This window comes from Peromyscus leucopus, chromosome 9 (assembly GCF_004664715.2).
Source record: "Peromyscus leucopus breed LL Stock chromosome 9, UCI_PerLeu_2.1, whole genome shotgun sequence".
Taxonomy (NCBI): Eukaryota; Metazoa; Chordata; class Mammalia; order Rodentia; family Cricetidae; genus Peromyscus; species Peromyscus leucopus.
This window is the reverse complement of record NC_051070.1, coordinates 107417672-107445033: the sequence shown is the minus strand read 5'-3', so window position 1 is coordinate 107445033 and position 27362 is coordinate 107417672. Positions and strand designations below refer to the sequence as shown.

The 27362-nt window shown below is 47.2% G+C and overlaps 1 protein-coding gene across 1 annotated transcript in view; it reads right to left on the bottom strand.

Moving 5' to 3' along the window:
• Positions 1 to 1032: 1032 nt before the first annotated feature.
• Positions 1033 to 27362, bottom strand: part of Chat (choline O-acetyltransferase) — a 57442-nt gene continuing 31112 nt past the window's right edge. The window contains exons 8-15 of the mRNA XM_028878377.2: positions 18798 to 18967; positions 16468 to 16568; positions 15680 to 15808; positions 13223 to 13345; positions 12149 to 12290; positions 11959 to 12021; positions 4795 to 4932; positions 1033 to 2556 (exon numbers count right to left, since the gene is read on the bottom strand). Coding sequence (XP_028734210.1) covers positions 2275 to 2556; positions 4795 to 4932; positions 11959 to 12021; positions 12149 to 12290; positions 13223 to 13345; positions 15680 to 15808; positions 16468 to 16568; positions 18798 to 18967 — 1148 coding nt within the window. The 3' untranslated portion in view covers positions 1033 to 2274. The remainder of the gene's footprint in view (positions 2557 to 4794; positions 4933 to 11958; positions 12022 to 12148; positions 12291 to 13222; positions 13346 to 15679; positions 15809 to 16467; positions 16569 to 18797; positions 18968 to 27362) is intronic.

The window sequence follows — 27362 nt, the reverse complement described above, 5'->3', positions numbered from 1 at the left end:
ACAAGAGAATGGCCACTGGTATTTCCCTCTAAGGAGACTGCTGCTCCAGAATCATTTGGAGACTGCTGGTTGGTCTTGTGCCATTCAGAGGGATTCTCCCCGCTACCTTCTCTGGATATTAACATCCACCCAATGGAAAGGAGGCATAATTTTATATTGTCTTTACTTCCTGTTCTCTGTGTTATCTGTATTTTCACATCTGGTTGTTTGAAGGCCATCTGCCATACGTATGGTAGATAAGAACAAATCACATTACTTTCATCCCCTTCTCCATGCTGGAATATTCTAAGCCATTATCTCTTCGAAAAGTGCCTTTCCCACATCCCGGCTCCCTAACCAGCATACCCCAGGGTTCCACATCAAAGGTCCTGGGGTTCCCATTTGGAAGAATCTCCATTCTGGCACTATGGATTGCTCACTTGTGGAGAGGTCATTTGTGAGCCTGTAACAAGAATGCTTGATCTTTACTTTTTTTTTCCTTCTATTTTCAAACTATGGCCATCTCATATTATCTTGTCCCAAACCTCAGAGATAAGTAGTGTTGATCTCAACATTCCCACATTATAGGTAAGGATTCTATGACCTTGAAAGGCAATAAGGCTCCCCAGGAACCATAACAACTTTGGAGTGCCATTGGGCTTGTTAGCCAGGCACCTGGCTTCTGAGCCTGGAGGTTTTATCTCTACTTTATGCTGCCTACACATGTTTGGACAGGCTTACAGGGAGCACCCATCCCTACACTGAGTTCCTGTCAATCAATCAAAATGTCACATGAAACCTATGCCTCTCCTCAATCACAATAGGGTCTGCCATATAAACTAGCAGAGACTTAGTTTTCTCCTTCCTTTTCTTTTATGGCCCAGTATCTTTTATTTTAGATGCAGAATCTCCTTATGTTGCCCAGGTTGGCTTCAAACTCCTGACTTCATGTGATGTTCCAGCCTCACCCTCAGACCCTGGTGCTGTCATAGATACAGGCCATTGAGCTGTGAATTTATATCATTTGTCAGCAGGAACAATGACATCATCATCTTTCTTGGCATTACATTTTATTGAATACAGTCTTACAGTCCTTAAATATCTTGAATAGAATACTTTCAATATACATTTTTTCATACATGTATTTCTTTAAAGCACAGAACTATAAATTAAAATGTACATATTGCCATAAATCTAGAGCTATATTATAAAAATAGAACCCAAACGTCAACTTCATATGTAATTTGGCAATTTAGCAGTACAATAAGGTGGCCACACTTAGGATGCGTCATTGCTTCAAACAGCTGTCTCATTTTCCATCTCTTTAGGGACACACGGGACAGTCTCTCTTCCCAGGGTCCCCACAGAGCAGCCTGTGGCCATGGCTCAGTGTTGCCTTTGCATAAAGATGAGTACGCTTTGTTCTTGGAGGGGGAAGGCCAGCTTCCAGTCTCTTCCTAAGGGAGGAGGTGTTCCCTCCAGCCAAGGGTCTGCCACTCATGAGTCTTGACAACCTCACAGTGCATGGTTTGATATATCCAATAAATACAGTGAATTCCTTTTCTGATAGAGGGTTGGTTCTTCCAGATCAGTGTAAATAGTTTGAGAAAATCACTCAATGCCAGTGGGGTATTATCATCCCAAGTGGGCACCACTGCTCAGCTACCATGCAAGCCCTTCACCCACAACCCAGCTTTTAATCTTCACAACCCAGAAACTTAGTTCCCTCCATTATCAAATGAAGAGACTTGGTTTTTTTTCTTTCTGAATATCTGGATGAGATTATCTGAACTCAAGGAAGACCGCTGTGGAAGATGAAAGCAATGTCTTTGAGGGTGTGGGCCGCTGTATTTTAATGGAACTTGGGCTGTATGTGTGTGGGGGGAGTGAAGGGACAGCGGCAGGTAATGATCCAGAGCTAGCCTCTGCCTTCATGACTTAGTTGGGTCCCTATCACGTGATGAGATAACTCATCCTTTCTTTAGGCAGAACTACTATGTGCACCACTGGGTGCTGCTGGGAAAGAAGCATAAATGTTAAGTTTTTGAAGATCCTAGAGCATGGTCCCAGCTCACCCAGGCTGCTTGCAAGCTAGGCTAGTCTCATTTCCAGTTGTAAAGGCCAGAGGCCACCTTGATAAATAATGAGGGACTCTTTCTCCTAACATGCCAGCTTTGTGTGATGCCTCCCCACAGAGTCTGTGGGTTGGACCCATAAGGATTGGGGAGCAACAAAAAGCTGGGGTGGGGGATGGGAGCAGGGCTTGGCAGGGTTTGGCTCCTGCAGGAGATCAGGCTAGCGGCAGGAGTCAAGATTGCTTGCCCTGGTTGGGCCTCTAGCATTTTCCTTTGTTGCTGGGGCTTTGCCCTCAGCAGGCTGCCATGCACTGCAGAGGTCTCTCATGTCAACCAGGCTTGCTCCCACGGCTTCCGCAAACTCCACAGAAGAGGTCTCTTTGCAGCTGTGAAAGCTGGAGATGCAGAAGATGATGGCCTCAGGCTGGGGGTTGTAGCAGGCTCCATATCCATTGGGGACCACAGGGCCGTAACAGCAGAACATCTCCATGGTTGTGGGCACCTGGAGAAGAGCACAGGTCAGACGCAACCTATTCTGACACTCAATCTGGAACCTGCTAGACTGCGGTGGGTGGGTCCCTGTATCCTAAGACCTCATGGCATTTGCTTCCCTGTCTGTCCCTGTCTATCTGGATTTGACCAGACTGGATTGTGTTGGCATGAATGAAAGGGCATGGCTAGAGTAATAAAGGTGAGCCCATCAAGGTGCGCAGTGTCGAGGGAGAGAGACCCCAACCCACTCTTCATTGTGCAATTGGTTCTGCTTGTGGAACTGGAAACTCCCAGGGCGACCTGCTGCTCTGGCTTGAGCCAAGACTTTCCTTCATCCAGGGGCCATTTGAGGCACTGTGGCAATCAGGCTAATTTACTAAACGGCACCCTGGTGGCACCCCACCATTAGATGGCTTCCCACAGGGAGTAATTTATGAACTGGAGGAAATCTGGCCCATCTTCTCCGTTGATTTCCCCCAGATCCTTAATTACTGTCAGCACCGCCTGGCTGGGCTGATTTCCTCCCCAAGGCCCACCCATGCACAATTGCTCAGCACCAGGCACCTCCAAGCCTGCTGTCACCTGGAATGGGAGTCAGTCGTCTAAGATGTTTTGAATTTAGAGGCTTTGCAGTCCAGATCACAAACCAAGACAGTGTGTCACTGAAAGCTCACGCCGCAAATGCCACTTTCCAGCGGGAAAGAACTTAACCGCTCACACCCCAAACTCATTTTATCAGCTGGTTTTAGGGATAAGTAGAAAGGATTGCTGGGCCGGTGTATGTGGGACAGGGTCTGTTTTCAGTCCGCAGGTTTCTGGTGCTGTGTTCTTGGGCCTGCAGAAATGACACTGGCCGTTTTAATGGGGCAGAACAAGCCATTAGTCTTGCTAATAGACTCACCGCACTGGCAGAGACATTTGCCGTGCGATGGCTGGAGGCCATAAAGCCATTCCAGAGCACTCTGTGCCCACGGATGGTTTCCTGAAGAATTTATGTTGTAGGATTCTGGTCTCATTTATTCATGTCTGCGAGCTCACTGCCGTAATGACAAAATTAAATTACTGAGTGGGCTTTTATCCTCAAACATAGAGCTTCGTCGGCCCCCTTCGCGGCCCCCGTCCAGCGGTTTGCAGAGAAGGTAACTTCCAGGAGGCTGGTGCGTTTAGGTGTGTCCTCCCCTCCCCTGCAGCTTCCCACTAATGAATGTCATTTCTCTGTGGTTGTGGTCCTTTAACAGAGTCGGCATATGTGGAGCATTAGGTCAGAAGTGTTGGGCTGACAATTGATTTTCTGCCATCGGTGGCCTGGCCATTCATTAACGTAATCCCCGTGACCTAATTGGGGAACCTCCAACCAGGCCTGTCTGGCTTCGGATCCTAGGGTCCGCTGCAGTGGAATACCAGTCCGTGCAGCAGATGGCCAGGCAGCACCGCATGATACTTCGAACCCCCAGGTGGATGTGTTCACAGCCTGTCTACCTTGGCTAAGGGAGCCTGTGGTCTGTGGTCGTTCCTACTTAGAAGATAGGGGACTATCAATTCCTTAAGAACAGAGCCTGGGGTTGAAGAGATGGCTCAGTGGTTCAAAGAGCTTGTAGCTCTTCCAGAGGTCTCAAGTTGAATTCCCAGCACCCATATCAGGCATCTAGCTCACAAATGCCTGTAACTCTAGCTCCAGGGCATCCAACACCCTCCTGTGGCCTCTGAGGGCACCAGCAAACACAGAGCATACATTCACAGAGGCACACACACATATACACACATAGAAACACATAAGTAAAGATAAAACTTGTTAAAAGAAAAAAAGAAGAGCCAGGTGGTGGGGTTGAGAGTGGAGAGGATATTGTTTGACATCACAGTAGGAAGAATATGGTTTTCAACAGTAACTTAAATATTTTAAAGTCGCTAGTAGAAAGGACTTTGAATGTTCTCTAAATGGCTGAGTTGATAGATATACCAATTAGGCTGATCTGACTGCTACCCATTACATGCAGATAGTTCAGCATACACTGTACCCTGTAAGTAAGTATAATTTTTTTGCATAATTAACATATATTAAACACATGCAAATATATTCATGAGAGAGAGAGAGAGAGAGAGAGAGAGAGAGAGAGAGAGAGAGAGAGAGAGAGAGAGAGAAAGAAAGAAAGCAGAGACAAAGACAGATTCCAAGTCAATAATGTCTTCAGAAACTCCCGGATTCTACTATGAGGCCCTGGTCACACACACACACACACAGAGGCTGTACCTGGCTGGTGGAGAGGACAAACCGGTTGCTCATCAGGTATGTTTCATCCATGAACATCTCAGGTGGCTCCTTGCACAGGTCCCGGGCCAGCTCCCTCAGTGCCAGCAGGTGGTTGTCAATGGCCATGCCAGTTATGGCCTGGGAGTCCGGAACAAGAGATCCATGAGACTTGCACTCCTCTGTTCCATCTCTCCTGTCCTGTCTCCTCAAGACCAGTGATGACTCCAGCAGTCACGGCTCTGGCTTAAACCACTCTGGATAGACAGCCTGTGTGAACTCAGGCTGACTGCTCTACTATGCAGCCTCTGCTCCTGGACTCTTGCGTACTGCTACACGCACAGGCTGTGTCCAGAGAAGGCTGGGGCCGACCTTACCAATGTCTGGGGAAAAGGTGGGTGGGCCATCACCCACTACACAGCTGCACCAGCATGCTATTCTAACAGGAGAGTGGGTGAGCCTGCCTATCCCAACACCAGCCTGCTCTGGACAGGCAAAGGGTATTCAGGAGAAGGCCGGCTCATGTGTTGGGTCCAGTCACAGGGGAGGGGTATCAAAACTGTCAGGGCTAGAATCGCACCATGACTAATTCTTCACCCTCCAGCACAAAGCTGGGACAGGGTTCGTCACCCAGTCAGTGCAGTGTGTGGACTCCCTTAAATTCCACTCATCATCTCAGAAATTAAGTCAGGAACTAGACTGCTGAGCAAAGCTCTGCTGATGCTAAGGTGAAAGCACTAGTTGAATGATGCGGGTGTGTGTGTGTGTGTGTGTGTGTGTGTGTGTGTGTGTGTGTGTCTGTCTGTCTGTCTGTCTGTCTGTCTCTGTCTCTCTTTCATTTTTTGGTTTTTTTTTTTTTTTTTTTTTCGAGACAGGGTTTCTCTGTGTAGCTTTGCGCCTTTCCTGGAGCTCACTTGGTAGCCCAGGCTGGCCTCGAACTCACAGAGATCCGCCTGGCTCTGCCTCCCGAGTGCTGGGATTAAAGGCGTGTGCCACCAACGCCCGGCTCTCTTTCATTTTTTGAGACAGAGTTTCTCTGTGTAGCTCAGGCTGTCCTGGAACTCACTCTATAGACCAGGCTAGCCTCAAATTCAGAGATCCCCCTGCCCCTGCCTCCAAGTGCTGGGATTAAAGGTGTGTGTCACCACCCCCTGGCTTTCTTCTTCTTCTCTCTCTCTACCCCCTCCCCTTGGAGATAGTTAAACTCTTCCCAGTAGCCGAGGTGAAGGGGGTGGACTTGGAGCCAGAACACTGTTCTAGGTCTCCCCATCTTAAGGCAGCATGGATGGCATCTCATCTACACTCTTTTGTTTGCCTTTTGTTTGTGATCATGTGTTTGTTTGGGGCAAGTGAGGAAGTGGGGAGACTTGGGGGACTGCTCCTGGCCAGTAACAATAACCCGGTTACCATCAGAGTAATTAAACTTTTGGGGTTTCCCTTATGTATGGTGGTCATTTGGCTGTTTGAGGCCCTCGTGGGAGGAAACTGCCCTTTGCCAGTGAACTTGGCTTGGGTTTACCAGGCCCGTATTCACATCTGACAGCTGCTCTCCTTCTGTTAAGAACAAATGGATGAGGATGACGCAGAGGCTCTGGTCTCTCAGAAGGCATCTAATTACAGTCTGAAAAGATGTTATAAACCTTCAGCTAACTTTATTCCTAATTCATTTACTTATGTAAGGTGGTGCTGGAGATGGAATCAGGGGCCTCATACATGCTAAACAAGTGTTCTACCATGGAGCTATAGCCAGGTCCCATGGTTTGGATTTTATATGCTCTGTTGGGACAGAGAAGACGCACTACAAGCCCTCCCCAATAGTGAACACTCTTGTTTCTCTGGGGACCTCTATTTATCCTTCCCTTTGTAAGGCCCACAGAGGGAGACGTTCTGTAAAGCAGCCTGCCCACTCTGCTCTTGTCAATTAAATGTGCCCAGAGGAATGAAATGAACAGTTATTTAGAGTGTTGAGCAGCAGTGAGTACAAGGACTCCTGGGTTAGTCCTCCATCGAGGACTTCGAGGAGTTACCGTATGTCTGCTGCTGCCTCCGTGGAAAGCAGAGGGGCAGAGGCCTGTGTTCGTGCTGTGGCGGGGCAGGACATCACCGTCATGTGACCTGCATGTAACTGTCAACTGCAGTAAAGGCTGGGAAGGAGGAGTGTCGAGAGATAGGAGAGGAGTGAGGGGCTGGACCGTGCCTTCCCACCGAGTTTCCTTTCCTTTCTATCTCAAGTACACTTGTGCTGTGAGGCTGCCTTTTCCTGTGTCTTTCCCCTGTTGGCAGGGCTGGCTGGGTACCAGTGCCACCTCCCGCCCGCCTCCTAGCTCTCCCTCCTCTCTCTGCTGCCCACTCAGCAGTCAGTTGCTTTTGTCTGATTCCCACTCCACGGGGGCAGGGCCTTTGAGCCGCTCTTTCTGATATTATGATCATTGTTCTGAATCCGTGCTTGAGAGTACAATGACTGTACTTTTCCAGACTTACTTAGAACTTCATGTTATGAGAAAGAAAACAGCTGGGCAGTGGTGGCACACACCTTTAATCCCAGGACTTGGGAGGCAGAGGCAGATGGATCTCTGTGAGTTGGAGGCCAGCCTGGTCTATAGAGAGAGTTCCAGGAAAGCCAGGGCTACACAGAGAAACCCTGTCTCAAAAAAACCAAAAATAAATAAATAAATAAATAAATAAAGAAAGAAAGAAAGAAAGAAAGAAAAAAAAGAAAAAGAATTAAAACATTAGCTTCTGCTTCCTCTATTGTCTTTCCAATAGTCATATTTCAACTCTTTGCTGTTTGAACAACAGCAAGTGCTTAGATGATGTCACTGCGTAAACATTTACAGCTGGGTCTTGTAGGATATTATGATTAGATTAGAACCCAGCACCTATCACCTTAGGCAAGTGCTCTACCAACTTAGCTATGTTCCCAGACATAGATTTCCTTTCTTATTAAACATTTTGTTCTTCCTTTAAGTTGAATAGATTAAATTGGATATTTTTTATGTATCCACTTCTGATTAGTTCTCAAATGCAGCCATCATTTCATTCCTCCTCTCACTGGTCCCTCCTTTGTGCACCAAGAGCTCCCTAGATCTACTGAGTAGCTGCTGACTTTTTGTTTCCTTTTGGCATCCTCCTGGGGAGTCCTACTTCATTTCTGTTTGTGTGTGTTGAATCTTCTGGTTTTATTAGATTTTATGTCTCATTTTCTTACTTTAAAGACAAGCAGCCTTTAGCAGTTTTATGAGAAAGAGTATTTAGTAAGTAAAAAACATAAATTTCTTCTGTCCAAAATGTCTGTATTCTGCCTTCGCATCCGATGACAGTTTAGCTAGGTATGGAAAGCGTGTTGAAGACAGTTTTCCCCAGAGTCTGAAGGCCTTGCCCCACTGTCATCTACCTTCCGATGTGCTGTTGAGAAACCAATGAAATCTTTATTTATGACCTTCTTTCTCTTTTCCTCTGAGAAACTTAGGATCTTCTCTTTGTCAGTAGTGTAATGAAATTTCCTTGATATGAGAATTTTCTATTGTGTAAGATACTTGGTGAATTTCCTCAATAGAGAAACATTTTCTGCAGTTCTAAAGAATTTTCACTTTCTTAGTGCTAGGGATAGTACCCAGGGCTTTATGCCTGCTAGGCAAGCTCTCTGCCACAGAATTATCCTTTGATATTTCTCTGAATTACTTTGTTGGTGATCCCTCTACTCTCTAATTTCTCTTTCTGAACAACTTTTAATTGGCATACTGTTCACCCGAACTAAGCCACCCCATTTTTCTTATATTTCACCCATTTTTGTTTGTGTTTAAAGTATGTTGCCTTGGATTGTCTCCCAATATTTCCATTGAAATTTTCTACTACATTCTACTTTAGAACCATCTTTATTTCTTGGTAATATTTTTTAGAGTTTCCCATTCTTATTTATTTATTTATTTTGTTTTTTTTGAGACAGGGTTTCTCTGTGTAGCTTTGCGCCTTTTCCTGGAACTCACTCTGTAGCCCAGGCTGGCCTCGAACTCACAGAGATACTCCTGCCTCTGCCTCCCAAGTGCTGGGATTAAAGGCATGCGCCACCACCTCCCAGCCCCTATTCTTATTTATAGAATAAGAAAATTTGAAATTTCACATCTTAAAAGTTACTAATCAATGAACTACATTAAGAGGCCATGCTTTTAATAAGTGATTAGGTCATTAGGGCTCTTTCTCTGTTAAGGTTCCTATACGAGAGGCTTCACACAGCTTTCAGCTTTCTTGTCTTCCACCACATGAGCATAACACATCCCTCCACTCTGGAGGATGCAGCAGCAGGCACCATCTTGGAAGCAGGGGCCAACAGCCTCTCCTGCTGACCCTTTGATCTCAGACTCCCTGATTCCAGAGGTGTGGGAAATCTGTTCTTGGAAAACTATCCAGCTCAAGGGATCCTGTTACAGCAGGCCAAACAGAAAAACCCATCAAGCAACCCCTTCTTTCCACACACCCCACTTCCGGTGCATCCCTGGTGCCTGAGCTACCCCGAGGTGCTGCGGTGCAGTTGGGTGCGTTTTCTCTTTGCCTGTGCCCTAAGCCGGCTGCCATCTGCTCTGCTTTCTCTAATTCTTTGCTGTCACCTTTTCTCCAATTCTCTTTACTATGTGTACGGCTTAAAATACCTGCGTGTTGTGCTGGAGAATTCCAGAGTGGGGGATATTCAACTCTTAGGTTCAACATGCCCCATTGATTCAGAAGCCCACACATTCCTCTTCATCCCTTTGACCCTGACCCTGCCCAGCCACAGTCTGTACACCAGGTCTCCCCAGTATCATACAGCTTGCTTAGCCAGCCACTCCCACAATGCAATTTGCCTGTGGGGGCCCGTTTTCAGGTTCCTTGTGGTTTTACCCAGCAGGTCCGCATAGAGAGGATGATTAGGACCAGGGGCCTAAGTGCAGGTGTCTGAGATGGTCTGCACTTGGCTGTGCTGGGGGAGGAGGTCTTTTGCTCCAGCCCTTGGCGTCTCTATAAAAACCCTGGGGCAGAGACAGTCAGGGCCCATTGGAATAGGTTCCAGGCCCTCTTGAGGCTATCCTTTATTTTCTATTTGTTTATCTCCACAACCTAAATCCTTCTATGTAATATTTCCTGCTGCTCGCACTCAAAACTCTGGGGAGCTGTGGGGTTGGTGTGTAAACGCCCCGCACTTGCCCTTCTTTTGTCCCACACTGGTGTAACAGACAACCTGGCTCTTCTACCCCTCAGTCCTTTGCAGGCTGCACACACTGAACTGCTCTTCTCATCAGATATATTCACAAGACGCCTGCTTTTACAACGCGCTGCTCCCTCCTTGCCCTTCTTTCCCTTTCTTTCTTTTTTTTCCCCTGGTTTTTCGAGACAGGGTTTCTCTGTGTAGTCCTAGTCCTGGGCTGTCCTGGAACTCACTCTGTAGACCAGGCTGGCCTTGAACTCACAGCCTCCTGAGTGCTGGCATTAAAGGCGTGTGCCACCAACTCAGGTTTCCTCTTTCTTAATCCTTCCTACTTCACGTTAAAGGCTGCTTCCTCAGGGAACTCATCTCAGCTTTTCAAAGGAGAGGAGAGAGCTTGCTCTTCCACATTCTCTGAAATTTCTCAGACTCTGTTCATGTGGCTTTGACATAACTTTGAAGTACCTCTACCCCAGCTCCATGTTAAGCTCCCTACTGACAGCGCTTAGGGATTTGTTTCCTGTATATAGCACTTTGCCTAGCATGAAGCAGGAAAAAGAATGATTTATGGAATACAGAGAGGACACTTGCTGGAGTTTGGATCAGACATGTTTCCAAAGGCTCATGCATTGAAGACTTAGCACCATTGGGAAGCTGTGGAAACTTTAAGAAATGGAGCCCAGTGGAAGGTCTTCCTATAATTTTCATTGTGCCCTTGAGGGGGATTGTGGGACCCCAGCTCCTCCCTTTCTTCTTTTACTTTGTCACAGCGGGGAATGGTTTTGTTTCATCGTGGGCTCCCTACCATGATGTACTGCCTTTCCACAGACCTAAAATCCCTGGACGCCACCAACCTTGGACTGACACCTCTGAAGCTGTGAGCCGATACCCTGTCCCTTTTCTGGCTGACTGATTGACTGTCTTGACTATTTTGCTTGAGTAATGGAAAGTGACCTTTTCAGACAAGAATCACACTCCTATACCAGGCTTGCCTTGAACTTGTGATCCTCCTACTTTGGGCTCCTCAGTACTTGGAACACTACCTAATACAATGCTTAAACAGAACAAACATAGCTATTAAGATGAGTTAGGGACTGAGTTAGAGGAAAGTCTATACTGGTGAGTTCTAAAACCCACAGATATGTTGTATTTGCTTTCAAGTACATAGAGAAAAAATTCATCAGTCCTTCTCATAGATTTTTGTCATTCTTCTGGTTGATTTTGAGTGATCTATAATTAATGTATTGATTACTAGCTCAAGTTCCCCATTGTTTGTATGCAAATAATGGCTTTGCAATATTAAAAAATAAATTATTCCCTCAAACTAGAGAAATAGTCCCCATACAATTTTGATGTCACTATTAATTTTGAGCAAAGACTTTCCGTTCATGGGCTGCATAAATGAACACAGAGCATTCAAGAGGGAAAAGTAGCCCTGGGTATTAGTAAATTCTAACTCCTTTCCAGTGTGCCAGGGACCAAGTTACCAGTATTCATCAAGCTGCCCAACTCCACCTCAATTTGGTGGCTCTTGTAAACTGTAAAGCACCACACATATTGTGGACTATTATTATCATTATGGCTATGTCAACAAATTTCAAACACCACTCACTGTTCTCTGGTGGAACCTGGGGAAAGCAGGAAGGGTAGGCTGCCCGTGGTATAGAAAGAAGAAAAAGACCCATCCAGTGGCAGAAGCCTGTAATCAATCCCAGCCACTTGAGAGACTGAAGTAAGAGGATCCCACATTAAAGGCCAACCTGGGCTAATAGTGAATTCAAGGCCAGCCTGGGTAACATTATGAGACCCTTGTCTCAAAATGAAAAGTAAAAAAAAGGACGGAGCATATACAGCTTAGTGCTATAGCACTTGTATTGCATGTGTAAGACCTCAGGTTCAATCCCCAATGTCACAAGAATAGAATAAGAGTGAGGGTCAGTAGCCCGGCTGAGTCACCGAGCAGTTGGGGTTAGGGAGGCACCACCACTCACCATGACTGTGTACTCAGTCTGGGCCTGGATGGCTGCCTTCAGCAGCTGCAGTTTCTCAAAAGCCTGTGAACAAAGGAGAGGGTGTCAGGGTGCTGGAACCAGAGAATCCTGTCCCAGAACAAAGTGCTGAGGCAGCAACAGCAGCCTCATGGGCCTCCTTGTGGTTCCTAAAGGCAGAGCGGGGGTTTACCAGCATGGCAGCCTTGTGGTCAGTCATGGCTTGCACAAAAGCCAGTGCCTCTGGAGTGGCCGACCTGATGTTGTCCACCCGACCTTCCTGGAACCGGCGGATGGATGCGCTCTCATAGGTGGGCACCAGTCTCTGATAAAGCCTGCACAAGATAAAAGATGGATGGCAAACAGTAATTTGTTCTCAGGGAGTCATAAATACTGAAAGAAATATAGCCCCGGCAGGCTTTATTTTCATAGCTCTGACATGACGTGGCATAGTATTTCATTTTAATGTTAATAGAATTCTAGAGGAGAATTCCAAAGATGAATGCTGGCAAGTCTTTGATGTGAAGAACCATGTACACTTTTATACACTGGGGACTCCGTTGATGTAAAGCAGAGAAGCGACTGGTTGCTTTTGAAAAACAAAACACCGCCACCAGTCTGTAGGGAAACCTGGAATTTTCTGTGAACCCTAATGAGTGTTGATTAATATTATCACAGCATCAGATGAAAGTGCAGTGCATCACGCACACCTTTCTTGGAAGCCTGCTTTATTTTAAATGGTTCACCATGACCTCTAGTCAAAGCAGGCGAGCATGGTGAGTGTAGACAGATGCCCAGGCCCACAAGCATGTCAAGGTGTGTCTCATGGGGAAACTGCGGCTGATATCCCCACACATTGTTTCAGTCTCCCAGCCATTCTAGCAGAGCTCACGCTGGTGGCTTGAAAGCCTTTCTTCCTGTGCATGGAAACCAGGTGAACACCCCCCCCCCCCCAGGCTTGCCTCTCTGACCAGCAGAACCCCCTCTTCCCATCAGCCAGTAACATCCATGGAGTTGAGGAAAAGGAAGAAGAAGAACGACAGAGTTCAGACCAATGGGAGTCCAGTGTCACATAACGAGCTGTAGCTCTGCGTCTCACTACCTTTGTGGGGTGAGCTCCTGGAGGGACAATGTGATAGGATAGAAAACTGGGTGACAACAGAGCTTCCTGACCCTGAAAGCCGCACTTCCCTTCAGGATGCTTCTAGACTCTAAAGCATCCAACTGGACAGTTGACCGGGCAACGGCTCGTCTTGCCTTCACCCACCTGTAGAAGGCCAGCTGCAGGGCCACCTGGATGAAGGCATCAGGGCTGCATTTCTGCTTCTTGATAAATGTTTTTCCATAGTCGTCAAACTTATAAACAATGAAATCCAGATTCTTTACTATTCTGTGGAAGAGAAAGAAGATTCTGCATGCAAGATAGGCTACCTATACCACAGAGCCCACCCAAGCTTTCTGAACCTGGTCCGTGTCCTCGTGGTCCAGAAGGTGAGCGCACAGCCCTTATCCTCCAGAAATACCCTAGGATATCAGAGACCTACCTTCACTCACGCCAAGGGGCAGAAGGCACCCTGGAACCTGTGCCTTTCTAGAAGAGCTCAGCCCAGAGGGGCCCTTCTAGGGAAAGGTGGGTCTGGCTGCAGCAGTGAGGTGGGCGGAGCATGGAAATGAGATATTTGCATGGGCAGGGTGAGCCTCACCCACAGACTCCTACCTGCTGGCTGCCTACAAAGCAAGTCTGAAAGAGACCATTTATATGTCTGTGGGGGAACAGGGGTCCAATGTCCCCGTGGATTCTCAGCTGTCCTAACAGTTAACTTCTCAGCCGGTGGTCACCCATACTCATCCCTGCTTGCCATGGGCAGAAGGACTTGGGATCTGACTGACTGTCATCTGTTGCTTTACTTGTAACAGAAATCCCATGTTATCCAGTGACTGCTGATAGGTCGCCAGGACATGCTTATTCTCAGAGTGTCAGGAAGCTTCCCTGGGTCTGCACAGAAATGCCTGTGCCACCACCATGTTGACCAGTGTCATCCTTTAGGAGTTAGGGGTCCGGTCTGACTGTCATGGGGGCATGGGCAGGGAGGTGTATGCCACTGTCTCAGGTCCTGCAGGAGTAACCTGCCCTGACTCTCACCGTCCCTGGGACTGGATGCTACATCTACTACCCCCCTGGCCCCCCTTAAATCAGTCCTCCTGCCTCACATGAGCTGAGCTCCCAAGAGCCATGCAGCTGCTTGGGACAGGAGAGACCCTGCCTTTTGACAGATTCCTTGGGCAAATTTCTCTTTCACCATGGCCGCTCAGAAACCGCCTTCCCACACACTGCTCACCTAGGTCCACCACCTCCCATAGACTGTTCAGGTCCAGGTGACTCCTCATGCCTGTTAGGAAGAAGCTGGGGGGGACTTCTTCCTAACACACAGGGCCAGCTCAGGCCCTTCAGCTATTTTTCTATCTCCCTCTCTGGCACCCACCCACCTTGGACCCCCATCATAAAAGTTGAGATGTCAACATCATCCCGTGGAAATCTGGAGCCCCCTTCCATGTTCAGTAAACTAGGCAGCCTCTACAGCAGCTCCACGTGAGGAATGTCCATGCTAGGTTTCCTGCTGTGTCCTGCTCACCTGTGCTGCTCCCACAGATGCCCCCCCAACTTCTACTGAGGAGCAGCTCCTCATCATAGGCAAGGCAGTAGCATGACCCAGCTTCTCTCTCTCTCTCTCTCTTTTTTTGGTTTTTCGAGACAGGGTTTCTCTGTGTAGCTTTGCGCCTTTCCTGGGACTCACTTGGTAGCCCAGGCTGGCCTCGAACTCACAGAGATCCGCGCCTGGCTCTGCTGGGATTAAAGGCGTGCGCCACCACCGCCCGACCCAGCTTCTCTTTTATGTCCCAAATCCAGCCATCTTCTCATTTACCATCTCCATACCAGCCTGGATCTTTACGAACCTACAGAGGCTATACACGCCTCTGTCTTGCCTCTTCCCTGCCTGTTAGCCCCTCAAGCTGCTCTTCATCCTCACTCTCCAGGCAGAGTTCAACCTCGTGTCTATCTTCAGGTTCGGGTCTGCAGGCCTCTCTTTGTTTTGGGCACTTCATGCCTCGTACATTATTTGATCTGGGGTCTGCTTCTTCCACTCAAGTGTGGTGGAAAAGCCCAGGGCACACTCCTTTCTGAGTTCCCAGTACCTTACCGCAGAGCTGACACACACTAGAGCTCCCCAAGTTTGATGTGTGAGTGAATGGGTGTTCTCACACTCATTCACACAGGGACTGATAAGGTCGCTCAGACCCGGCCCTCCTGCCTGTGTCCGTTAAGGCCTGAAGCGGCCCCTCCCCGGGGAGAAAGGCTCCCTTGTCAAGTTGCAGTGTAAAGTCAAATTGAAATAGCTTGGATTCAAATGACCTATTCAAAGCAGTTGTTCATTACTCCCTCAAAGCAGGGAATCGTTTCCCAGCCTTGACTCTGCTTAGTCAGGTGAAACCTGCAGGAAAAAAATAGCTTCAGGTTTGCATTTTATGAAAATGGCAGATATTCGAGCAAGGTTATTTCCTGAGAGCCATGACTCCTCTTTAACTGGACTGACTGATTTTCCATGAGGGGTGAGAGTGGGTGGAGCCTGGAGGGGAACAGAGTCCCAGGGGCCTTTGGGCCCACCCAGGGTGCTTCAGCAGCCGTTGAGGGGGCTGAGCGGGCCTGGGGGGGGGTTCCCCTCACCTTTGAAGTTTCTCTGCCGAGGAGGCGAGGTGGCCTTGAGTTTCTGGGGAACATTTCCACCTCAGCCTCCTGGGGGCAGGGAGCTCGCTCACTGAGTCAGCTCGCACCAGCTTCCTGTTGCTCTTCATCCTGCAGACACAAAGGGACAACCTCCTGAGACCCTGCAACCTGGGGCTCTGGGCAACAAGTTCAGTGAGTGACAGAGCCAGGGTCCCACCCACTCGCACCTGACCCCAAAGTGCATCATTTCCTTCTCTATCTCCTAGTGTTAAACCATGTTCGGGCTGCACTTATGGAAGACTTGGAAATGTGGTTAGCAAGCTGAGTGTGTGTCTCAGTCACTCCAAAGACTTTTGTGGAAGAGACTGAGAACCTGCATGCCAGGAGATACTACAAGAGAGTGAGCAAAACCGTGAAAGCTAGAAGGAACTCGACCTGGTTAAGGAACAGGAAAGCAGGGCTTCACCCTAGCCAGCATGAAGGCTGGGGACCTGGCCTGTGATGGAGGAGACCTCCCTCTGTGCCTGTTGCTGGTCTTAGAACCAACAACAAAGATTGATCTGAGCTTCCCTGGATCAAAGCTTGGGTCCCCGCTTCTCTCTGTCTGCCCTGAGTTTCCCGCCTGATCTGTACCTCCCCTCTGTGGCTCATAAAGCTCATTTTGCAGTTTCTGAGCTTCTTTCCAAATTCATCTTTGGCTCAGCCATTTTCTGGCCCGACACCCCCAGTTTCTCCCAGCTTTTCATGGCAGCCCTCTGAGGTCTCCCTCTGCTCTGCCCCAGACTCACATATGTTTCAGCAGGTGCTCCGTGCACTGTACCAGGACGATGCCATCAAATGGGGAGTGTTCACACACCACGCCACAGGTGCCATCTTGGCCCACCACAAACTGCAACAGGAAAGCGGCAGGTGAGCTGACCCTGGAGTCAGCGTTTCAAACTAAGCTCTGGGCCTGGGTTAGGACCACCTGACCTACTGGGGCATTTCTCCTCCAAGGATACCGAGGATCACTGATTCCTGAAAAGGAGGCTGCAGGTGGCTGCGGGCAGAGAGAGTGTGGAAATCTCAAGGAAGCTCCCACAGGACTCCAGGCAGTGAAGGGGCAGCCCAAGTTCCCTATGGAAGCAGTCCAGGGTTCTTAGTGAGCTCATACTGTCTGGTGCATGGCCTATAGGGCTGAGTGGGTGCTCAGTCCTGTTTGTCCTTAATTGCATGCACAGCAGACACCATTCTCCACTGCTTTTTGTAACCATTTGCCTAATGGACTGACTCTGCTTCTCTTGGCAACCGTTGATTTTTATTCCCAGGATCTAGACCAGTGTCCATCCCAGAGCAGCTGCCGGGTAATTGAGTTGCATGAATGAATAAAAAATAACAATGTGATTTGGTGGTAAGAGGATTTGTAGGGAGAAATAACAGGTTCCTTGGCGGGAAAGGTGTGGGGAGAATGTTCTGTTAAACAGTCACCAGATCTCAGTCTGCTGTCATGTCTGGTTATGGAGGAAACATCCACCAGACTCTTCGAACCCCTGGACTTGGCTCATTTAAACCAGCCCAGCAGAGCAGCTCACAAGACTGAGATGGAAATTAGAGAGAAAGGCTCTGGGGGATCCAAAGACACCAGAAAGATTCTGTGGGCCTGTTTCACAAAGACCACATTGAGTTGACTTGGGAAACAAACATTCTCAGGGCTCAAAAGTATTGAGAGAAAATAACGAGAAAGACAAGGCTTGACTCTTGGGGTACACCCCACGTGAAGTGGGGCCTCTCTGGAGCTCCTCACACTCAGACTGCCCTGGGTCATGAACAAACAAGGAAGCAAAGGACCGAGCTCTTACGGTGTTTCCTGAAGGCACTTCCCGGGACCACGGCACACACAGTTTGAGCTGCCTCTTCCCATACCTTCCCCCAGTCTTGGCTATCTTTGCCAGACACTGGAATCTCAATGTATTCCAGTATTCTAACCAACAACCACACACCCACAGAGCATCTTTTGTATGCATCCTTCTCTCTTTTTTTTCACCAGCAACCTCTTTCTTTCCATGTGGAGACTCACTTTCCATCCCCTTAAATTCAGGTCCACGGCATCTCAGTAGCACCCCCAGCTCACCTATTTTCTGTCCTGTCTACAAAATGGGGTACATGTGCCCTCTCCCTATGAACACCTTTCTGTCCCTGTCACTTAAAGGGAAGAAAATAGATCTTTTAAAAAACTGTACCCGATGCGTACTCTGCTCTGTGTCCTGTACATCCATTACATCACTACGTTCCCACCTCTGCTCTGTGAATGATTGTTAGCCATTAGCACCACTGTGGATGCTAAACAGCCAGCATGGTGGGGATAGAACTCATCAGAAATAACAGAAGCACTATGCAGACCAATAGAGAAAATAACCCACCAAAGGCAGGGATGGGGAGAGGAGAAAGTTAGATACTTCCGGGAAATGCTTATGGAGGTGGGCTGTCCCAACCCAGAGAGATGGTTAACTTGCTTTTATATGGTCACTGTGAGAGTGTGGTGGTATTGTAAATAAACAAGATTGCATTAGATTTTGGCATGTTGTGGGGTGTGCTGGGTGTGGTGGGGTTTGGAGGGTAGAGGTCTGAAATGAAATGGCCAACCTAGAGCACAACCCATTTGCGTGCATGTTTTCCTCTAAATCAACGTAACATGTTATCCTGACGCATGTGGGTGGAAAGCTATGGATTATTTGATTGTACCTTAGGATGATGATTTAGGGAGTGCTGAGTCGCCCTGCTTCTCAGCATGGGTTGAAATAGTTAAGCAAGGGGGTGGGCATTCAGAGAAGCTGGCATCCCCGGTCTGACCTGTTTAACTAACTGCTGAGGACTTACTGGGTGAGTTTGTGGCACTCTCCCACCCCAAAGTGTGATGGAGGTGGGGGTCGAGCCCAGGTGTGACCAAGCTCTTCCAACACAGTAGCAGGACAGTCAGGGGGTCTCATTTGGGTTCTACTACTTGGCTTCTGAGAAGAACTCCAGCTAGTCTAGAGGTGACGCCACTAGTACAGTCTGAGCAACAGAGACAGCAAGACCATGTGCTGGCAGCCAGCTCCAGCAGACTGTGCAGTTGCAAGGCCACAGACAAGGCACTTACCTGCAGGGACTTGTCGTACCAGCGATTGGCGCCATTGAAGCTGCAGCCTCCGCCATGGAGGAGCTGGAGCGCCCTGTGAGTGTCACTCAGCTCTCCAGTACCCGGAACATCCAGGCACACCAGGCAGATGCAGCGCTCAATCATGTCCAGGGAGTCCCGGTTGGTGGAGTCTGCAGGACAGGTGAGTGGAGCCTCAGGTCTGGGGCACCTGCAGAGTCCCCCGGGCTGCATGCAGCCTGCCTGCCTTGACAGGACCCTGCAGTCAGAGGTACTGTCCCGAGCCTCTGCTCGACCCCACTGGTCTCTGTTGAAACCTAGCAGCGCCCAGTGCTTCTCCCAGTGTGAGGCCGCTGGTTCTGCCTGCCCAGACAAAGGCGGGTGCTTCAGTCCCCAGCCCTGTCCAGGATCCCACTCGCTTGTCCGACAGCACCCTCACTCCGGCACCGATATTACCATATCTGTGCACATTGATCAGCGACTCTGATTTTTTTCCGAGTATTTGTTCCTGAAGTTTCTAAATTAGGCAATTTCACATGAAAAACTGAAGAATGGTGCTGCTTGCCTCTTCCGTTTCCCCCGAGGCTGTTGGTTCAGAGTCGGAGTTGCAGGGGGATGGGCAAGGCTACAGCGGATGCTGAACCTTAATGAACTGGCTGGGGCTAGTTAAGAAGGCACATAGAACTCACTTATCAGGGCAAATAGGCTAGAAGCCACTAGATGTCCGCAGGACAGATGTCACCTGGCAGCCCAACCTGGCCTACAGCTTATTCTTACATAAAGCCTCTAACACTCCCTAAGGGATTGACAAGCCCACCTGGCAAGTGGCACCAATTGTGGGCACCTGCTGCTGCCACTGCCATGTTTTCCCTTCTTCCAAACATGGGACTTTCTTGAGGTGGTGACTTTCTCTACCATCCTGTGCTGGGTATGAGCATAATAACCCATCTTTTGCTTTAAAGTTAATCAAAATTTTCAGTCCATTATAAGCCAAAACTTCATAGCTTTGATCTAAAATTCCAAGGAGCTACTTCAAGACCCAGAGGAGAGGGCTGAACATGGCCTGGGGACTCTGAACTGGGAGCTGGATGCAGTGACAGAATGGAGACAGGTACCCTTAGCCTCTGGGCAGGGGTGAGAGTGCTCTGCGCACAGAAGCCTTGGGATGTGGCATTAGGAACCATCGTGTACTATGTGGCAGGGGTTGCTGCCTGCCTCCTACAGCTTCCCTGCTCTTTACTCAGAGGACCCTGCGTTTAGCCTGGCACATGGACTGCTGGTTAAAGTGACAATTTCCAGTCTCCTCTCGGCTAGAAGCAAGCAAAGGTCTAAATTCTTCCAATAAAATCTGGAGACAAGAAAGCCAAGCGTCTGTTCTCCTCACTGTGCCCCTTGTCACTCTGGCCGGAAGATGGCCGTGGTGCTTAGTTTTGGACTGCATGCTCTATGTCAGCTGGGGGTCAGGGTGGGCTTTGGGCTCCCAGGCTAGCCAGCGCCTTCAGAGCACAGAGGGTATGCTGGGTCAGATCCTTCCCTTCACTCCCAGGAAGCCGTCTTAGAGAGAAGCAGCAACTACTCGGCCGCTCTTCCCACCTTCCTCCACACTGTGCAACTCCTGAGCACCGGGCCATGCCACCCTTCCCTGTCTGCCTTCCTAGGTCCCCAAGGTTCTGGCTGTCATGCAGCCTTCCGGGGGCTCTGGTCTGGGTACTTTTCCATGTCTGTGGACTCATTGAGGGTGAGACCTCCATTTAATGTGGGCAAAGAGAAGTATCCACGGTTAGTAACAGATTTCAGGGCACTTCCTGAGCCTGGACCATCAGAGATGATAATAGCTGAGCAGCCTTACAGGATAGCTCTGGCCCCACTAAGGACCAATCCATGAAACATCTGGCATTAAGCCTAGGGGAAAGGCAGGAGTAAGGGTGGGCTGGGAACAGGATACGTTCCCTCCCACTATAGGGTTCTCCACACTCTGGCCCTCTTTTCTCCAGCATGCATCCCTGAAGATGGCTGTGGAGCTAATCCTTATATGGTGTGCTGTCCTGGGGTCCCTTTAACTCCCTGTATAGGCAATGCCTTCAGAGCATGGGAAGGTATGCCTGGACAGACCCATGTCAGATCCAGATAGTCAGGAGAAAGGAGAAGCATATAGGAAGGAGATAACACCCAGGATGGCGGGAGGGCTGGAAGCAGACCCCAGCCACATGCGTGGAGCTCATGGGTAAACTGACTGGCTCCAGCTTACGTGTAAAGGTTATAGGATTTAGATGAGGCCAGTTGACCACAATGCTGTGAGGTTATGATCCAGCCTTTGCTGAGCACCTGCTATGTGCCAGGTGCCGATTTAGGCATGCATACTATAATAGGGGACTGGCAACATTATCATGTCCCATTTGCAGGTGAGGGGAAAAGGAAATAAATAACCTGACTATAAGCCATTTCCAAGATCTTACTTAAATATGAGGTTTGATAATAATTGCCCAGTAACCGGAGAAGGCTGGGTTTGTTCCAATCATGTAAGCCCCAAGCCCAAGCTGGGAGCAGAGCATCAAGAAGGTCAGACTTGGGAATGAGGAGTCCTCCCAAGAGTCACTGAAGTTTCCTGGGCCCAGTTTATGTGATTATAGTAGAGCCAAGGATGCCTGGAAACATGGGAAGAATAAGACCTTGTTGGCTAGTGAGGGGCCATGGACTGCTCAAATGTTATATATCATTTCCCTCTTGTCCATTTTTTTGGTGAGCACTGAAAGTCTGGCTTTGTATCTTCCTTAACCAGGGTTTCTTAGAAACAAGCCCAAACCAGTGTGGGACAGATAGGCTGCATGCAGCCCAGCCAGGAAGCTGCAGCAAGCCTGATCCAACCTCTGGATGGAAGGGTGAAAGCTTGACATGCTCCTCCCAGCTGTCCAGCACAGGCTTGCAGCAAACAAGGGCTGCTCTTCTCCATGCTAGTAGTCTGACCTCCTTCAGACGAGACGGATCCCTGAGGAGGGCCTGAGGCCTTGCTACCAAATGCTGGCCATGTCTGGCCCAGAAGTTCAGCACCACTCACCAGGAACTCACCCTGGCTCATTAGGCAAGATGAAATGGGAGCAGGGGGCAGTGCCGGGGAGCCAGGTGGCCTTGCAAATGAACTCCCTGAACGCAAGCCCTGAGCTGTCAAATACTGACGAGTTTATTGTGTAAGGCGGGAAACGAAGCACACCCAGACTCATCTACCATGACTGTGGCCCAAGTGGAACAGGAAGACTGGGTGGTGGGATGGAAGCTTGTGGCGGGGGCTGTTTGTCTTGTGACCGCCTCGTGGAGCACGCTGGGGCTTACTTAATGTAGTGAATCAATCTTCCTCAAGAAGCCCCTACTTTCTAGTGGAAGTGGGAATTAAGTAATAGGGAGTTTCTCTTGAGCCTCACAGCTTCGGTGATGTGGAAATTCCAGAGGTCTGGATGTTAGAAGCTTCCAGACTCACTCAGGTGTGCAAAGATACATCACATACCTCCGTGCCTCTGCCTTGGAAGGCTGGGGCTCTCAGATCCTACTCTCTAACAAGGATGCACACCTGTACACAAACACATACACATACCCAGCCCTCTCCAGGACTTCTGCCTTCTCTGATCTCTACCAGAAAAAGTACAAATCACATTTTCTTCCAGGAGGCGAGGTCCTGGAATTCCTCTTAGAGACACAGAGCTTCTCATCTTTTGTCATGTCTGTCATAATGATTTTCCTTTCTAGGACAAGGGATTACATCTTTTGGGAGACAAATTTTCCATCAAACATTTGATATTTTCCCCTAATCTATGGACTTGGGGAGGTAATCTTTATCATCCCAGTTCCCAGTGGCTGAGATGTCAACAAAAGTATGTCTTTGTCAATGAGACCTGTCTCTTTTGAATCAGAACCAATTTGAACTGAGTTATAAAATCTCCTTTAAATTTTTCAAAAAAGAGAGTCTTGTCTTCCAGGAAAATGGACTAGGTTTCCCCCCATCCCTCCCATTGGATGTCCTGAGTAAATATTATATTTGAAACAAATATAAGAAGTCTCTGGAAGATGGGAAGAGGAAAGCATGCCAGACAGGACCTCAGGACCTAAAAAAGCAGCATGGTAACAGGTCCTTCCAGTGCTTTGGACTGAATTGCACTCCATGCAAATCATGTAGTCAAGAGCTAAGCTCCATTATGACTGAATTTTGAGAAAGAACCATTAAAGCAGTAACTGAGGTTAAATGAAGTCATGAGCAGGGCCTGTAATCCGCCCATAGGACTGGTTCACGTAGGGAGAGGCACCAGTCATATGGACACCGCGAGAAGGTGGTGGTCTGCCAAGCAAGGGGCGAGACTGCAGGGAGACGTCCTTGCCTGCCATGCTGCTCTTGGTCACCCAGTCTGTGCTGTTTTTCTTATGGCATCTTAAGTAAACCAACACAGAGAGTGTCTCCTTCCTTTTCATCTAAAACAGTTCATTTCTGGATGAGAAGAAAGCAGAAACGTGAAAATACAAATGAGGATACATACATACACACACACACACACACACACACACACACACACACACACACACACACACACACAAGACAATGCCCCTGCACAGACCTCTCTATCCACAACAAAATAGAAAACTCGTGGATAAACAGGGTATACTGGTGCTTGCTTTCAAGTCCAGCACTTGGCAGGCAGATCAGGTGGATGTCTGTGAATGTGAAGCCAGCTGAGAAACCAGACATTGTTTAAAAAAAAAAAAAAAGAAAGAAAGAAAGAAGGAAACAAAACAAAACAAAAAACTTCCAAAAGAAAGACAACTCTTAGATAATAGCCTTTATACTTCAGTCAAATACCACCAGGAAAACTGTACAAGTCCCCGGGCTGCAAGTGGAAGGGAGGTAGATTCTCAAGAGTTCATCGCAAGCTGGGAGGTGGTGGTAGCACACCTGTATACACCTATAGCCTAGGTCTATATACACCTGTAGCCTAGCTGTTCCACCCCCTGCTGCCAGCTCAAGGTCAATGGAGGACCTAGTCTGCCATCGCTGATTCATGCTGAGGCACCTCCACCTCTGTGGATGTCAGAGATACCATGGTTTCTTCCAGCTCCACTGAATGGTGACCGGCCCAGACCACCATATTTCACACAGCACCTACAGAAAGCATGTTGAGACCTTGGATTCTCACTGAGCAATAATAAGGGCTACCTCTCCTACCAGAGTATCAACAGATTGAAGAACTTTGTAGGAGAATAAGACAATTGAACTCGTGGGTTTATATAACACCAAGGGACTTATAACATAAGTCACTCAAGTTCCAGTAGAAATCACATCAACAACTGGGGACATTTTGACTTTAACAGAGTGAAAGAAGTGTTCAAATTATGTGACATAGGTTTTTAAATCCAAATCCAGTACTCATGAAATGTACCAACAAGGAATTTTGATTGTGTTTGGAAAGACAGGTTTTTTTTTTTTTTTTTAAAGACAGAATGTACTGGCAGATAAATAGAAACTCTCAGAAAAGAAGCTGTGAAGAACCAACCAGACAATTTAGAAATAAAGAATAGTAAATATAAAATTGTAAAATCAGTAGATGGATCGAGAGCCAAACTTAGGGGGCAGAGAAGAGAAAAGCAAACTTGAAGATGGAATAACAGCAGAAAGAGAAGAGACTGGAGGGGAGCACAGAGCAGCTATGGAACGTGTAACACAGGACATGCAACTTCCATGTCAGAGTGCAGAGCAGCTATGGAACCTGCAGCACAGGACATGCAACTTCCATGTCATCACATTCCCACAAGAAGGACAGAGAGAGGTCGGAACAGAAAGCACTCAGAGAAACAATGGCTAGAACTCCCAGAATTAGGAAAAGTTCTCAGTCTAAAGACTGAAGAGACTAGCAACCCCAACAGGGTAAGTCAAAAGAAATCTACACCAACACACATCATGCTGAATGCATGAAAACCAACAGCAGAGGAAGTATTGACAGAAATGTCATGATCTACGGGAGAAAAGCAGGTAGAGTGACGGCAGACTCCTTACTCAACCCCATGGGGCCTGGAAGGAAGTAGAAGTAGACATGAAAGATGTTGTCAACACAGGATTCTACATCCAAACAAAAGCCCTTTAAAAAGAAGGAAATCAAAGCATAAAAGTGAGGAATGGAGCATAACTCATTGGTAGGATGCTTGCCTTTGATCCTGGGGGTAGGGAAGAGAATGTATCTTATCTCTAGCCTGTCTACCATAAAACAATGACTAAAGAGTGTCTAAAACAATAGTGGACATGATTATTGGAATACTGGTACATCACCAAGGAGGAAAAGACTTTGGGAAGAGTAAAAGCCTGAGTGAAAAGTTCATTTTCCTTTGTGTTTTTATGTTTTAGTATGAAGCTAACTATAACAATGCTTGACATGGTTTTAAATGTACATGAAGACAAGATGAGTGCATCATAAATAAAGGGAACGTGGTGAGCTTCGTGCACACAGGAGATGATTTCTTCAACACAACAGACTGATGAGTTGTATATACTCAAGGCAATACTTATGTGAACATCTAGAAAAGATTATACAAACAGATAATGTTAAAACACTAGAATTAATTTTGAAAAGACCATGTATACTATAGGAAGGCAAGAAAGAGAAAAAAAGAATGAGAATCCGGAAAAAAAATAATTTAAAAACAGAGAAAAAATATAAAATAGCAGAGTTAAGTCAAAACATGCCAATAACTATTTTATGTATAAATAATCTAAATACACCAATTAGAAACAGTGGTAGGAGCCAGGCGGTGGTGGCACACACCGTTAATACCAACAGTCAGGAGGCAGCAGATCTCTGAGTTTGAGACCAGCCTGGTCTACAGAATGAGTTCTAGGACAGAAAAGCCTTGTCAAAAACAAACAAACAAACAAACAAACAAACAAACAAACAAATAATGGTAGGTGGTGGCAGAATGTAATAGAATGCTACATGCTGCCTACAGAGAGCTACATCAAATATATTATAAATTTGCTGTAAGCAAAAAGAAGGAAAGTACTATTTCATACAGCATTAATCAAAAGAAATCATGAATCTGAATTAGTATGATATACACTTCAAAACAAAACAGAACTAGAGACCTAGGAGCAAATTACATAAATAAAGGGTAAACCTGCAAGATGACAGGGCAATGCATGTGTTATAGGTAACAAACATTTTGCAAGTATATGAAGCAAAACTAACAGAACTAGAAGGAAAAATCCACGAATGCATTGCTGAGCTGAGACATCAGCACTTCTCTGTCAGTAATGGACAGACAACTAGGTATAAATTCAGCAAGGGCACAGAGCCCAATGCCACCACCCGACGGGATGTGTTTGACATTTACAGAACATTTCATCCAAGGATAACAGCATGGACATTCCTTCCAAGCACCCGCTGAACATATATGCTAGGACAGACTACATCTAGGGCCATAGGACAGCCCTCAGAATGGAAAAGAATGAAATAATACTTTGTGTTTGTTCTCTGACTGTGATAGAAATAAAATATAAATAAATAACATAAAATTATACATATTGGCATGTTAAACAACATACTTGAAAAATAATCAATAGTTAAAATGAGAGTCATAAGAGAATTATGAAAAATACACCACAATGGATGAGAATAAAAAATACACAATTTAACAATTAGATTCAGCTAAAGCAATTAGAGGGAAATTTAAAGTGCCAAATGTGTGTGTGTGTGTGTGTGTGTGTGTGTGAGAGAGAGAGAGAGAGAGAGAGAGAGAGAGAGAGAGAGAGAGAGAGAGAGGCTGAAAGAATGAATTACCAATATCAGTGTCCCATAGATACAAAAATACAATTAAAATATTATAAATATCTGTACACATAAATCTGGCAAGTTAGAGAAAATGGACCAATTCCTGAAATGTATAAAACTCCCACAATGCATTGAGTATGAAATAGATGATTGAAATGGTCTTATAACTATTAAGAAAATTGGCTTTGTAAGTTTATGACCCCTCCCTCCAACAAATCTCTAGACCCAGATGACTTCACTGAAGAATTCTACTAGGTGTTTAAGGTAGAATGAGCATCACATTTGTGTCATTTTCTCCATACAATACAAGGAGAACACTCCCACTGGATCACCCCACTGCCAGCACGACTTACATACACCACAAGAGAACAAGGCAACTCCAGACCAGCATTCCTTGTGTACAAACAGCAAAACCCACCAAACTATATGCTAAAGGATAGAAGTCAGCAGCAGACTTCTATAAGAAAAAAATCACATTATCATAAACATTGATACAGGAAGAAAAACGATTTGGCCAAATCCAACATTTGTTCATGATAAAATTTCTTCAAAAACTAAGGATAGGGCCAGCGAGATGGCTCAGAAGGCAGAGGTGCTTGTGGCTAAGCTAGACAATCTGAGTTTGATCCCCGAAACGTGGTGGAAGGAGAGCACTGACTTCTGCAAGTTGTCCTCTGACTTTCGCATGTGTGCCATGGTACCTGTATGTGCGTGTGCGTGCACATGCGTGCACACGGCACACATACACACACACACACTCACTCAAACAATC